Consider the following 15422-nt stretch of genomic DNA (forward strand, 5'->3'; position numbering starts at 1 on the left):
TGACAGTTGGGAAAGTATACACTTCAGTACTTGGGCATCAGGGGATGGAACCCCTCTATCTACTCCTCCAAGTCAGCCAGATTCTGGTACAGACTTTGTAATCTTTATAACCTGGCCGCCTGATCTCCCTCCTGCCTCCATCCATTGCTTCCAACCCTTCTTAGACTGAGTATGAGCCAGCAGTGTGCCCCTGTTGCAAAGAAAGCTAACAGCATACTGGACTGCATTGGTAGGTGTGTTGCCAGTAGGTCCAGGGAAGTGATTATTTCCTTCTACTCAGCACTGGTGAGGCCCCATCTGGAGTACTGTGTTCAGTTTTGGGCACCCCGCTACAGAAAAGAATGTGGACAAATTGGAGAGAGTCCAACAGAGGGCAACAAAAATGGTGAGGGGACATGACATATGAGGACAGGCTGAGGGAACTGTATTTATTTAGTCTATAGAAGAGAAGATAGAGTGGATCTAATAGCAGTCTTCAGCTACCTGAAGAGGGGTTCAAAAGGGGATGGAGCTAGACCATTTAAGTGGTGGCAGATTACAGAACAAGGAGCACCAGTCTCAAGTTGCAGCAAGGGAAGTTTAGGTTAGATATCAGGAATAATTTCCTCACTAGGAGGGTAGTAAATTACTGGAACAGGTTATCCAGAGAGGTGATGGAATCTCTGTCCTCGGAGGTTTTTAAGACTCAGCTAAACAAAGCCTTGGCTAGGAAGATCTAGTTGGGAATGGCCCTGCTTTGAGCAGGGGGTTGGACTAGATGACCTCCTGAGGTCCCTTCCAACCCTAACTTTCTATGATTCTACCCTTTCTACATACTCTGTGTACAGTGAGCCAGAAAACCCAGCGACAGTAGTGGAAGCATGACTCAGAGAAGTTCAAAGCACTCAGATCCAGCATGTAGTCCAAACACAGCACCCTGGTGTCTGGGAGAGAGAGCTTGACTAGGGCAGTAAGGAAGCTGAGCTAAATATCTTCTCTGCCATGCTTGCCAATCAGTCCAAATGCAGAAGACAACAGGATCCTTTGGTATACAGAAACAAGAGTGCTGGGAATTTGACTGACAAAGTTATAGCTGCTAAAATAGCTATGCAAGAAGGATTTTACAGTGTGTCCAGAAAAAAAACCAAACCCCAAATAACACTCCCACCCCTAAGTGCATTACTGGAAGCAGCAGCATGTTATTTTGACTCAGCTTCAAGTATCTCTATAGATTAGGCACTTCAGTGGGTTTTTTGGCACTTTCATCTAATAGCTGACTAAATCAGCTTTAGATAAAAGTACCAAAGGAGCCCCACTAAAGCACTCAATCCATACAGACATCAGGCAAACCAGATCCAATGTGCTGCCTCTTTTGGACATGCACTGGGTTCAGCCAAGTTTAAAGTGCCATTATTGGGGGGGAGGGAGAGGCGGGGGTGTTGGAGTTTAACATCTGCAAGCAGCTTCAGAGTAGCAGCCAAATAAGGCACAAACATCAGTCAGTCATCTGCCTGAGCAGACTGGCTTCCACTATGTTCAAAGTCAATGGTTCAACCAAGCCTACCAGTCCATAACAAGCTAGCCAGACACACCAGTTTGTGCACCCAACAGCACACAAGGACAAGGAAATGATGTTAACTAGCATCACATCCAGCCACCTTTGGCTCCTCAGGCCAAATGACCAAGTACACATGTACAGTTGGGCCAGTTAGGTATATATCCAACGTGAGGCTCAAACTCACAACTCTGGAGCTGTAGCAAGACACATTAACATAGTGCCACTACATGCTGGCACTTCTGTCAGCCTGCAGTGAAGGAAATGGGTCCCTTCCTGTCTCTCCAAAGTAACAACTGGAACCCTATTAACAGTTCCTAATGGTGTCACAGAGATATTAATCGGCCCACCACCAATAGCAAGGACAGCACTGGTGCAAAGTTACAGCTCCAACTGTCCATGAAATATACACTAGGCACAGATATTTTATTTGGGAGGGGGGTAATATCTTTTACTGGATCAACTCTATGGCTGGTAGAGATTTTAGACAAGCTTTTGAGCACAAAGTGCTCTCCCTCAGGTGACCTGAAAACATTCCACAAGCACCTGTCAGATCTCATATCTAGAATCCTGATGCTGCTACCCCTCAATATTTATGGATTAAGATACACGCGCATGCCTGATTTTTTTTCAGGTTATGAATTACAACTCCCTGCCCCGTTTTGAGAAAATTTAGCCCCACATCCAAGTGCTAGAGCCCATATACAAATAAATCATTTCCCTTCATTTATTTGAGGCACATGCAAAGGAACAGCCTCATTAAAAACTACATACCAAAAGTGGAGTCTCTGTCAGCTATCCATCTCAGAGCCCAATCTGCTTTCTTCTTGACACATGGCATTGTTTCAATCGCATTAAATAAAAACTCTCTATAAAATCAAAAAAAAAGGAAGTATCAGAAGATTCTTTTGCAGTGGTCTCTATTAAGGTAGGAAGACTGGGATGCTACTGCATTCGGCACGGTGGGCGTTTATATGCATGTTCCGGGAGTGGGGGGATGAAGGGGGCACTTTAATTAGACTAGCTCCGAGAGCTGCTTTAATTAAAGCACCTGGAGCCCTTCGTGTATCAGCACCCCTGCACTTCAAAATCGCAGGAGAGGCACTTTATCTAAACCTCACTGAACGAGCTTTAGATAAAGCACTGCCACTACCATTTTTAAGCATGTGGGTGCTGATACCTGAGACAAGGGAGGCTGCTGGAATGCAGTAATGGCTCAATTAATTGAGCCTGCTCTGACACACTGTAATTGCAGTGCGCAGCGCATCAAAGCAGCCTCCCTGCTCATGTATAGGACCCCAGTGTGCACACAGAATGACAGAAAGTCCCTACCCCAAAGACTATATCTGTCTAAACACCCAAGGGAACATGGGGAAGCAGATGCACAGAAAGGGGAAGTAACCTACACAAGGCCATGCAGTAGGTCAGTGGCAGAGACAGAACTACAACCCAAGTCTCCTGATCACCAATCCACTCCCTGTTCACCACACTGTGTTGCCTGTTATTCTATGAGCAAAATGGTAACCAGGAGTCCAACCCTCCTGCTGCCTATTTTTGCAGGCTACAAATAGGCACGGGACACAGTTTCCCCAGAACACATACCCTGATCCTGCCTAGCTCCAGTAACTGTTCTAAATACCTCATAAGAGTGCAGGGTCACTTTGGAAGCCACTTTGTAGCTACTTCTCCCTTCCCCAGATGCCAGGGAGTTCCAGGAGACATTGGCTTCCCCAAGGCAATGAGAGAAATCATCCAGCAAGTGCAATAATGCATACCAACCCCCACTGAATCAGCCCCCAGCCACAGACCAACATTAAAACCCCCCAGCTTTGATGATGATTTAAACTAAGCTGATACTATCATCCCGATTCAGGAATAAATGGCTACTGACATTCCCTGCAGCACAGCAGGATACATCCGCACCCAAAGCAGCTGTCAATGCACAAGGCAGTGTCAGTTCCTGCTGTGCTGATTGCAACAGCAGCTGCTTTTGCACTCCTCCAGGGTGACTGCTGTCCGAGCTGCTCCCCCCTACCCCCCTTCAGCTTCACTACCGGTCATTTTAAAAGGACATTTTGAAGAACAATGGAAACAAACTAGTTGTATGCAAGTGAAATGACAGAACTTCTTAGTAAAGCCAGTTAGCAAATAACTCTACACTGCAACATCTAACTAATAACTGAACTGATCTACCTTAGCTCAACCCTGAACTGAGACAAGAACTCAGAAGCAGCAACAGGCCTAACTAATTTTTAACCTGTCATTTAGATTACACGCCACACATGCAGAACTCCGGACAAACATTAGCTAACCTTCATGAGATTCCCATGAGGTCAGCAGGCAAGTATCATTATTTCCAATTCCACAGAAGAGGAACATAGGCTCAGAAAGTTTAAGTGCGTGGCCATGGGGAAAGTCATGTCAGCACAAAAGAGAGGCTAGCTGATACTGCTGCACAGTACATGACTAGCACAGGGGCAACACAGCTTGTACTGAAGTACTAGGTTCAGTGGCTCAGTGACAACATTAATAGAATTACCGTTTCTCAGGATCTTTGATGTAAGTGTCTATTAGCAGACTGTACATCTCTGAGTGAACATTTTCAATGAGAATCTGAAAACCATAGAAACAGCGAGCTTCTGGGATCTGCACTTCCTGGCTAAAACGTTCCACCTACCAAAAAAAATGCCTGTTAGGGTCTCAGTACTAGATGAGAGACTATTTTAAGCCTAAGAGGAAAACAATAAAGCCCTTGCCTTGAAGAAAAAATGGGAACAGTGCAGTTAATTATTGCACGTGTATGCAAATAGGTAGGAAGGTTGTGGTGATGCTCTTTGGGAAGCAGTGGAAAAGAAAATTAAATAAATCTGCTTCTGTAGTCCTTATATAAGATGCTATCACCTGGTATGGTTATGCACCAAGGAACAAATCAGAACATCTAAAACAGCAACAACTTTTAATTACATGACAGTTCACAGGCCTGGGCCACACCAGAGTGCTGTCGCAGAATGTATCCATATCTACAGGACCCCAACTTTCTGCTGGCAGTTACACTACCTCTCTGACCAAAAAAAGGCTTCTGATACCACCAAGCAGCTAGCAGAAGACATGTAGACATGCCTGGACCATCTGCGGTCTACCACAGTCCCTTCAGCTGCTGTGCCTTCCCAGAGGTAAACTTTGTACCCTGCCATCCCAGCTGATGAAGCACAGCTATGGAGAGCTGACAGAAGCTACATGGGTGTCAAATACTCCAGCAACTTCCCTGCCAGCAGAAGCTCCATTGCAGACAAGGCCATGAAATATCTGTCACACAGAATTAAAGCACGTCACTCACACGGTCACCATATTAAAATCTATTCCCTGTCCATACTCCCAAGTCATACATACACAAGGTTCAAAATGGATTATTTTCAGTCCTATATATACACAATGGTTTAAGGCATGCTCTCCAGAAGCTCAGCAGGGCTAGAAGTGGCAGTTGTAGCATTAGAAAAACAGTTGCAGCATTTTAACGGTAAATACCACTTGCTTATAAACCTTAACACAATATGTAGCAAGTGCCCCACTGGTCTTTTAAAAAGGCTGTGCTAGGGACAGATGATGCAATTTTACCAATTAAATGAGAAACACAGATGACCACGGTTCAGAACAGAGGATCTAAATGTGAGAATTCTTACCATCATATCAAGACATTGGCCTAAGTAGGACAAGTTGCTCAGATACCAAAGCAAAGATGAGATGATGGGTCACAGATACAATGCAACTATTAATTCAGAGTCATTTGATTATACTAAGGCAAAAGAGAAATGAAAACTATGCCAAGTCAATGTGAAGGGCAAAACATTATAAATGGACCCACTATAAAGATATCTTACCAGATTTTCATTTACAATTCCATCGCTGGCTGCAAAAAATGCCAGGATATGTGATATAAAATATTTTTCTTCCGATTTCAACTTGTTCCAGTGAGGAAGGTCCTTTGACAAATCAACCTTATGGGATAAAAAGAACGAATTAGAACACGATTGCCTTTTAGTGATGATGATAACCTAAAATCGGAGGTGGGGGAACTACTACCACTGCTGGCCTGCTAAGCAACCCTTGCAAAGCCAGCAGGCCAAGGCACTTAAGGGAGCCCACCCCTGCCCCAGCCCTGGAACAAAATGTAGGCAGGGCAAGGGCCCCCAAGGAGACACTTACGTGCCTATACACAAATGCTGGGAGCTTGGGGAACAAACAGGAGGAACTTGTCCTCCTGCTAAACACAAATAACTATGATGTCACTGGGATAACGGAGACCTGGTGGGACTTCACCCATGACTGGATCATGGGTATAGCTGGCTATACCCTGTACAGGAGGGATTGAGTGGACAAAAGGGGTGGGGGCGTAGCTCTCTACATCAAGGAAAGCTTTGCATCCCTGCAAGCAGACACTGGCACCCACGGTGTACTTGAGACCCTCTGGGTTAAAATCCATGGGGAACATGGCACAGGGGATACTATGGTGGGGGTCTACTACAGACCCCCTACCCAGGGTCAAGATCTTGACCAGGAGTTTGCCAGGGAACTGGCTGAGGCCACATGCTCCCGGTGTATGGTTGTCATTGGAGACTTTAACTACCCAGACATCTTGTGGGAGGAGTGCTCAGCCAAATCTGAGCGGTCACAAAGCTTTCTCTCATGCGTGGATGACCTCTATCTGATGCAGGAAGTCTATGGGCCGACGAAAAGTAGAGCGCTGCTTAACCTGGTACAGGCAATCAAGGACGACCTAATCAGTGACCCAATGATTGAAGGGAAGCTGGATGACAGGGATCATGAGCTGATCACCTTCACAATCGCCGTAAAGCTGGCTAGTCAGTAAGTAATACAGAAGTTCTCAACTTCACAAAAGCTGACTTTGACAAGCTCAGGAGGCTTGTTAGTGAGGCCCTGAAGGGCCACAACCCAAAGGGGAGGGGAGTTTAGGATGAGTGGTTGCTCCTCAAGGGAGCAATCCTGGATGCGCAAGCAAAGTCTATCCCATCCCATAAGGAAAGGCAGCAAAAGGGCACAGCAGCCCCCTTGGCTCTCCAGGGAACTAGTGGACCTCCTGCATCTTAAAAGAAAGACTGACAAAGGATGGAGGACTGGAACTGCCACCAAGGAGGAATACTCTGCTCTGGTCCGGACCTGCAGAGAGCAGACCAGGAAAGCCAAGGCTGTGATGGAACTCCAGCTAGCTACAAATATCACGGACAATAAAAAGTCCTTTTTTAGATATGTGGGAAGCCAGAAGAAAAGCAAGGGCAACATTGGACTCCGGCTAAACCAGATGGGGCAACTGACAACCGATGCCCGGAAAAAACAAACTTGCTAAATGGGTACTTTGCATCAGTTTTTCGCCTGTTCCATGGGACGCTCCCTGAGGGACAGAGAGGCCCAGGTGAGGGAGATTCCTTACCACCCACCAAAGCTGACCTCATGAAGGAACACCTCGACAGGCTGGATACCTTCAAGTCAGCTGGCCCTGATGGGTTACACCAAAGGGTACTCAGGGAGCTGGCGAGCATCATAGCTCAGTCCCTGGCACGGACCTTTGAGAGTTCTTGGCACTCTGGTGAAGTGCCCAATGATTGGAAGAGGGCCAACGTGGTGCCTATCTTCAAAAAAAGTAGGAAAGTATATCCAGCAAACTACAGACCCATCAGCCTGACCTCTATCCTGGGCAAGGTCTTGGAAAAGATTATCAAAGAGGCCATCCTATACAAGCTAGCTGACGGGAATATCCTGAAGGATACCCAGCATGGGTTTGTTGTGGGTAGGTCTTGTTTGACCAATCTCATTTCTTTTTACAACCAGGTGACTTATCACCTAGACAGGGGGAAGATATTGATGTCATATATCTTGACTTCAAAAAAGTCTCTGATCTTGTATCCCATGATCACCTCTTGGCAAAACTAGCTAATCGTGGCCTTGACCTCACTACGATTCGCTGGCTCGGAGACTGGCTCCACGGCAGGACCCAGAGGGTGGTGGGTTGACGGAAGTCAATCGTCGTGATGCCCAGTGACCAGTGGGGTCCCTCAAGGCTCTGTCCTAGGCCCTTTACTTTTTAACATCTTCATCAATGATGTGGACATTGATGTCAGCAGCGGGCTGGCCAAGTTTGCCAACGACACCAAACAAGCATCCATATCTGAGGACAGGAGGGTGATCCAGACAGAGCCTGACAGGCTCATGAAGTTGGTGGATGAGAACCTGATGGTGTTTAACACCAAAAAATGCAGGGTTCTCCACCATGGGAGGAAAAACCTGCAGCATCCTTATAGGCTTGGCAGTGCTAAGCTGCTTAGCACTACAGATGAAAGGGACTTGGGGGTCATGACTGACCACAAGATGAACATGAGCCTTCGATGTGATGCTGCAGCTAGTAAAATGAGCAAAATGCTGGCTTGCATCCATAGATGCTTCTCGAGCAAATCCCGGGATGTCATTCTCCCCTTGTACTCAGCCCTGGTGAGGCCGCAGCTGGAGTACTGTGTCCAGTTTTGGGCTCCACAATTCAAAAAGGATGCGGAGAAGCTTGAGAGAGTCTAGAGGAGAGCCAAACATATGATCAGAGGTCAGGATAACAGACCTTATGATGAGAGGCTGAGAGCCATGGGACTCTTCAGCCTGGAAAAGCGCAGGCTCAGGGGTAATCTAGTGGCCACCTATAAGTTTATTAGGGGTGTTCACCAGGATCTGGGGGAATATCTGTTCACCAGAGCGCCCCAAGAGATGATGAGATCAAACGGTTACAAACTCTTCTACAACTGTTTCAGGCTGGACATAAGGAAGAACTTCTTTACTGTCCAAGCCCCCAAGGTCTGGAATAGACTGCTGCCGGAGGCGGTTCAAGCACCCACTTTGAATGCCTTGAAGACACATTTGGATGCTTATCTTGCTGGAATCCCATGACCCCAGCTGAGTTCCTGCCCCTGGGACAGGGGGCTGGACTCAATGATCCTCCAGGGTCCTTCCAGCCTGAATATCTATGAAATCTATGAAAGTAAAAAAGGAAGAAATGGTGCAAGTATAAATTGCAGACCGACCCTCTGAACATTCAGAGATTTTGTTTACATTTCATAGACTTTCATAGACATTTGGGCTGGAAGGGACCCTGGAGGATCATCGAGTCCAGCCCCCTGCCCCAGGGGCAGGAAGTCAGCAGGGATCATAGGATCCCAGCAAGATAAGCATCCAAATGTGTTTTGAAGGCATTCAAAGTGCGTGCTTGAACCGTCTCCGGCAGCAGTCTATTCCAAAACTTGGGGGCTCAGACAGTGAAGAAGTTCTTTCTTATGTCCAGCCTGAATTGGTTGCAGCGGGTTTGTAATCAATTTAAATCAAGTACATAGTAACTGTGCAGTCCAATGGCCTCTGCCACTGTACCATAAGGTGATTTTAATTTTTAACTAGAAGAAGTGTTTGCTTCGTGCACAAAAGTCTATCTTCTGCAATCTTGAAAAAATATAGGACAATAGGAAAGTAAGTCTCAAAACAACTTCATGAGGCTAGTCCAGCTCCCTACTCAGGGAAAGATGGTCCCTGACTAAACCATCCCAGCCAAGTGTCTGTCTAACTTGGTCTTGATAATTTCTAAGGACAGAGATTCTACAGCCTCTTTCAGTAGCCTGTCCCAATGCTTTACCACCATCAGTCAGAAGGTTCTTCCTGATCACCAACCTAAATTGGCGCTGCCACAGGTTTGAGGATACTGCTCATTTAGGCCCCTGGCAGACATTCAATTAAAGATGTGAGGGGATCTGATCTGTGATCCCAACAATCATGCTTCCTGCCACGCTACAGGAGGCGTGATTGGGGATAAAATGCAAATCACACCATATTGCTGGTGGAGACACAGTCTGGGATTATAATCTCAAAATACTCCTGTGCCAGCAAGTAGCAAGCCAGTCAGATGATCATAAGCAGAGTAAACCAGCAGAGCAAACCAGGTGAGGGCTCAAAGGCATCCATCAGGCTGGGAGCCCCAAACAGCTAATCAGTCTGGCTACACATACAATTTAAGGTACAATGGAAACCAGTCACAAAGTTATGCCATGCACTTTATATAATAACTTTGTGGCTCATTCCTGTTTTATTGTACCAGTAACTGAATGAACATGTGGTCAGGTTACTACATAAGATGTGTTTTACTGTTAATCATGGTGTGAGTTTAACATCTGGCAGAGCCTTAGAGTCACAACATGAACACTAGGGCTAATATGTCTACAAAGATATTACTGGTGGAAAACTAGAACTTAATTTGCTTTTACTTAGTAACTTTCATCTGTTTATGAAGCACCTCAGGATGAAAATGCTATAGAAAAGGAATCGGCAATATTTTCCAGCAGCAGGGGGCTGGAATGACCTAGGCTGGGTCCAAGAAAGGTAGGTACTAGGACCTGTCTGGCACGTCTTCCTACAGCACCAGAGTCCCTGCTCTGTGGGTCAGATCCATCCCACAAGCCAGAGGTTGCTGAGTCCTACTATACAAATAAAATACTATCTCTGCAGTTCCCACACTTTGTCCAGATTTATCTCCATTCACACTAAAAATTATTTCATGTAACCCCATGTACACAATAGCTGGTGTTTGCATACCATAACTGACCTGGGGATTTTCTGGGTTGATTACTTGTCTGCTTACTGTTATACCACAGTGAAAGCTAAACTGAGACTGCCTACCCATAGGTGAATCAGGGTTAAATTGCCCATGCTCACCTTACAGAACAGAAGCAGACATAGGAATACAGAAACTGTTTACATGCCTCCAAATGACAGTGGACAGGGACTTAATGCTCCTCGGCTGCTTAGTGGTTAAGTTCCTGCAATTACCCTGGCAAATAAAAACATTAAACTGGGTCAATTTCTCCCTGTTTGGCTCTCACTTCAGGGCAACTGCAGATATGGCAACAGTCACGGCAGAACAGCTGTGGCACAATACAGCTTTGCCTTCCTGTTACTTTGGGCAACACAGGGAAATTGCAGGCTTAGGGATGTTAGAGACTGTGAGATTTGTGATCCCACTGGCAATTGTTGTAATGCTTTAGTCTGAAATTGCTAATACACATTTAGCTGAAAATAAATGCCTACACACACACACACACACACACACACACACACACACACACACACACTGTACTAAAGCATCAGGATTTCAAAGCCTGAATAGATGCCAATAATCAGAGCTAGTTTCCATGCATCTTTAAACTATACTTGCAATAAGTGACATTTTTTGTAAGAAGCTTGTAACCTAGGATGCAGTCAAGTTTTCAGGTGGTTGTTTTTTTTTTAAATCTGTGATGTTTATTGTCTACCATACAGGTATTATTGTGTGCCTGCCCTCTGCTCAGACTGCAAATTCTGACCGGGGTAGAAAACCACAGCTTCCTTCACATGGGCGGGCTTTTTGCTTTTAAATTACAGTGGCAGTTAAGTAAGGCCAGATGTGAAAGCAATAAGAAACTGGGGGGCAGAGGGAGTTTGCAGTTAGATTCCCCAATTCATTTCAGCAAGTCTCCTATGTACCTACAGGAGCTAAAGAGAGTGAGACATGGAAGTAGAAGTGTGACACAAGGCCATTTCACCTTTGGTCTTAAGCTCACATGCAATTCAGGGTCTAAATCTGAACCCACAGAAGTAGAAATATAAAGAATAGAGGACTGGGTTGCATGCAAATAGAAACTGGAAATTATTTTTTCCAGAGCTGGCAATTGAAGCAAACAGATATTTTGATCCATTTCCCAACAATCAGACCTAAATCACAAGAGCCACCAATAAAAATGGGCTACAGATAAGAAGACTTGCATCGAAGATTAAAAGAGCACAGAGTCTGAACAGGTCACTCACCCTATAAGGGAGGCCTGGGGCATGAGAAGAGGGGGGAGCTGAGAAGCGTGTATTGCTGTAACCTTTGGTTTGTAGCTGGAAAAGACCACATGGCCAGGGTTGTCTATATCAAGCACCTTCAGTAAAAACTAGCTATCTTAACTTCTAAGATTTAATTAAAGTCACATACATAACTTTATTATCCAGGAAGGAGTACTTAATGCAATTCATAGTAAGTATCTATAATAACAGCAGTAACTGATTACTTTTGTCTGCCTGAAAACAAACACACAAGTAGCACTTAAAGAGAGTATTTTCATCCATAGAGCTCAAAGCATTTTACAAGTGAATAAAGGCCCAAAAAATCCTAATGATGCTTCTGGGGTCACACATAATCTGTTGGTACCACAGCCTGGAACAAACATTATTGCTTCTCACTGAGCTGCATCACTCACCTCTTCTGCTGTCCAGAAGGATGCTTGTGCCTGTTTGTACATTTTCCATATATCAGGGTACTGGATAGGGAAGATGACAAATCGACGAGGGTTTTTTCGAAGAAGGGGCTCGTCACTTGCTTTAAAACCATTTTCAATAGTGTTTGTAGAGGAACTCTGCAGGAAAAGCATCATATCATTTAAAGATACTATTTCTCATTATCCCTCAAATATCAACTTACTTTTGCTACTTTTTCCAGAGAGGTTACAGATTTAAAAATATTCCTTTGTATTGTATCAAGATCTTCATATACCTAATAAGAATAGCCACATGATCTTTAGTTTCCTTCCCTTTCCCTCCATCCTTTTGATGCCCAAGCTTGATCTTCTGCCTCTTTGTTTGGCCCGATCTAGCATAATTTAATGATGTTTTCCCCCTACCAGGTGCAACATTGTCAGGAAATGTCTGAGGTTCAGTGCAAAAGAGAAAGTCCGTCTCTGGGGAAACTACACTCACTTGCACACAGCTCAGATGTACCGCAGCAAACACAACGTGCATGGACACGTGCAAAGTCACTTCATCTCAAGTATCAACCTGCATCTAGCACAGCTACTTGCGGTTCAACTCCAGATCATGCAAGATTAACTTCAGAATATCTCCACATTACAGATCACATGTCTATGCATGAGCTGTTCAAAACAAATTAATCTGGCATCTCAGATGAAATAAATATTCCTATTCGTAAAAAAAAGCAATACTTTGCAGGGATTTGTTTGCTTTCAGCCTGTGCCAATACACTCCTAATTGCTCCACTTTTAGTGGTCCCCCCCATTGCCATACCACAGTGTACTGCCTCACATTTGGGTTCATCCATCTGTGTGTCCCTCCACTAGTCTTGGGTACCCTTGACCAGGTTTCACCTTGCTTTAAATGCTGCCATATATAGCCCTTCTTATACCAAGCACTGGGAAACTCATACATCTGGAGTCACAGCCACTGCAGCAGTCACCCCACCCACCTCGGCCTATTCACGCACCCCTGCAGAGCTCTTGGACCCACCTGCTTTCTGGGAGTGCTGCATGTCCAGGCCACTCCAAAGAGGAGTTAGTGGACTGCAGACATGTGTGTGTTCCACCTCAGGTCATCCAAACCCAGAAATGCAATACTGAGACCATTTCAGAGTGCCCCCCTCCAGCTGCTCTAGAGGCCTCATTTTCCAGTGTACTTGAGAACAGCTGCAGAAAGATGCCCCGATCAACATAAGCACCAATATATTTCCAGATTAAATGTATGCGAGTGGGAAGAAAAAGCTTAGGAATGGGAGCTGGAAGACACCAGCAATTAGACTATATACCCAATTGTATCCATACATGCGACTTATTTTTCCTGAAAAAAATAATCAAATCTCAAAGACACCAGTACCACAGAACAACAGACATGTTTATTGTAGCAGCAGATACAGAAAGAAAAGAAATTCAGGAGAAAATGCTCTAGGGCTATTGCTTAATCAACACACTAAAATTTTATGAATAATTCAATGACAAGGCAAAAACTCCACAAAAAATCAGCTCACTGAGGCAATCCTAAATGCAGATTCAAAGACATTTTTAACAGCTTAGTAGGAAGGTTTGGCACACCCAGAGGAGAGGCTGCAGACCCCAGCACAGAACAAGGCAATGCTTCTCAACCATTATATACTCAAGGTTCCCCTCTGTAACTTTTCCAAATGCACTGGCACCCCAGCTGTAAACCACTAGCTTAGAGTGCACTTGGTATGCTTTGGCACTCATTTTGTCTTAGACAATGTAGTAGGGATAAAACCTAAAGTTTTAAAATAATTAAGTGCATAAAACAAATCAGGCTAAAAGCTATGCATATAAATGAAAGCAATAGCTTTGATATCCTTTGTAGAATTTTAAAATCATGTAAGAGATCTCCCTATTATAGACTCATCTTGGGTCATTTGAAAATCTGTAAAAAATGTATCCCTCCTGAATACTTTCAAGAGGATTTTGTTAGCCTAATTTCTTTCCATCTAATACCCTTCCTTATAAAATATTTAGCTCTGCTTGACAAAATCCTGCTGTTTTCCAGAGTAAATTGAGTCATTTGTATGATAAACACTGATTGAAGAAAACAATTTAGCTGGGCTGAAACACCAGAGGACCACAACTTTAGTTTGATTCTCCTGACATTATACCCTATGCTATTTGCGCTGGTTCCCATTTGCTGGCCCTCAGAGATGCTTACAAGGTGCCCCTGATCAGCTCGCAAATAAATCTGGTTTTGCACAAGGGATTCACTGGAGCCCTGATCCACATATACCATTCCTCATCCCCTTCCCCAGGCACTTCACAGGGCTACATCAACAAGCAAAAACAGGCCAGTACCCACAGTTTCCTGAGGGGAGAATTTCTTGGAGCTCCCTCCCTTCAAGGATAAGTTTCCTCATCCAACCTGCTGTAATTACAGTCCATTGGAGCGGCTTCACTGCAAGTGTAAAAGCACCCAGTGCCCAACTAGTGTTTTGCAGAACTATTTTCTATTTTGTAGATGAGCACAAGCAGTGTACATGAAAAATCTTTGATTATTTTACTCTGCATAATCATGTAATTTGTATATAGTGACTACTCGTAACTTTTATTGTAAGAAATTGTACATTAAACATTTATCTCTATGTAGTAGGGAGCTGGAGACTCCTGCTGCTTTAAGGGAAGATGAGATGTACAGGACTCAGAAGGGAATTAAATGAACCACATGACTCCAAAAGGGCGGAGTTTGCATTGTATATGCCTAGGGCCTGAACTAGGAGGGCAGTCTAGCTCTGGGAGCCATGGAAAAGCTAAAGTCCAGAGGAGAGCCATGCACATGATTAGAGGACAAGAGGGCAGGCCTTAGGAGAAGAGGTGGAGAGGCATGGGACTCTTCAGCCTGGAGAAGCAAAGGCACAGGAGGGACTTGGGGGCAGCCTATAAGTACATAAGGGATCTGGGAGAACATCTGTTCACCAGGGCACCCCAAGGGATGATGAGGTCACGAACTGCTGGAAGACCATTTCAGGCTGAACATGAGGAAAAGGTTTACTGTCTGAGCCCCCAAATGTGGCGCAAGCACCTGCTCTGGACACTTTTAAGAAACACTTGGATGCTTATCCTGCTGGGCTCCTTTAACCCCAGCTGACTTGCTCCCCCGTGGGCGGGGGGCTGGACCCGATGATCTCGCGAGGTTCCTTTCAGCCCTAACGTCTATGAAATCCATGACCACAATCTGTCACCATTAGGGTGCCCGCCTCGTCTCTTCTTAACCCCTTAATCGCTGCGGCGACTCGGCTGTTTCTACCTGTTGACGTAGCCGTGCACGGGGCCAGGGAAGGCGAAGAGGAAATGGTATCTACGAATCAGGGCTCCAGTGAATCCCTCGTTGTGCAAAACCGGGCTATTACCGCCAGCTCCTACCCCTCCTCTAACGACCCAAGCCGCGCGGCCGAGCCTGCCCGCGGGCGGTTTCGGGGCCGGCCGGGCTCCCGGTGAGGGCGACCCCCGCGCGGCGGCCTGGGCAGCGGGCGGCTTCAAGCCGCTGCCCCGCGGAGCTCTGC

At 45.4% G+C, this 15422-nt stretch overlaps 1 protein-coding gene and 1 long non-coding RNA gene across 2 annotated transcripts in view; both read right to left on the reverse strand.

The window, feature by feature from the left end:
• RRM2B (ribonucleotide reductase regulatory TP53 inducible subunit M2B) overlaps window positions 1–12036 on the reverse strand; it is a 25049-nt gene extending 13013 nt beyond the window's left edge. Inside the window, exons 1-4 of the mRNA XM_019551468.1 lie at window positions 11848–12036; window positions 5413–5529; window positions 4074–4207; window positions 2309–2403 (exon numbers count right to left, since the gene is read on the reverse strand). Of these exons, the coding sequence (XP_019407013.1) occupies window positions 2309–2403; window positions 4074–4207; window positions 5413–5529; window positions 11848–12021 (520 nt within the window). The 5' untranslated portion in view covers window positions 12022–12036. The remainder of the gene's footprint in view (window positions 1–2308; window positions 2404–4073; window positions 4208–5412; window positions 5530–11847) is intronic.
• Window positions 12037–13615: 1579 nt separating this feature from the next.
• On the reverse strand, window positions 13616–14680 carry LOC109321119. Its single transcript, XR_002103976.1, has 2 exons — window positions 13777–14680; window positions 13616–13730 (listed from the first exon to the last, which is right to left on the reverse strand). It is a non-coding gene; the product is annotated as an uncharacterized LOC109321119 (long non-coding RNA).
• Window positions 14681–15422: the final 742 nt, after the last annotated feature.

This window comes from Crocodylus porosus, unplaced genomic scaffold (genome assembly GCF_001723895.1).
Source record: "Crocodylus porosus isolate Cpor-Errol unplaced genomic scaffold, CroPor_comp1, whole genome shotgun sequence".
Taxonomy (NCBI): domain Eukaryota; kingdom Metazoa; phylum Chordata; order Crocodylia; family Crocodylidae; genus Crocodylus; species Crocodylus porosus.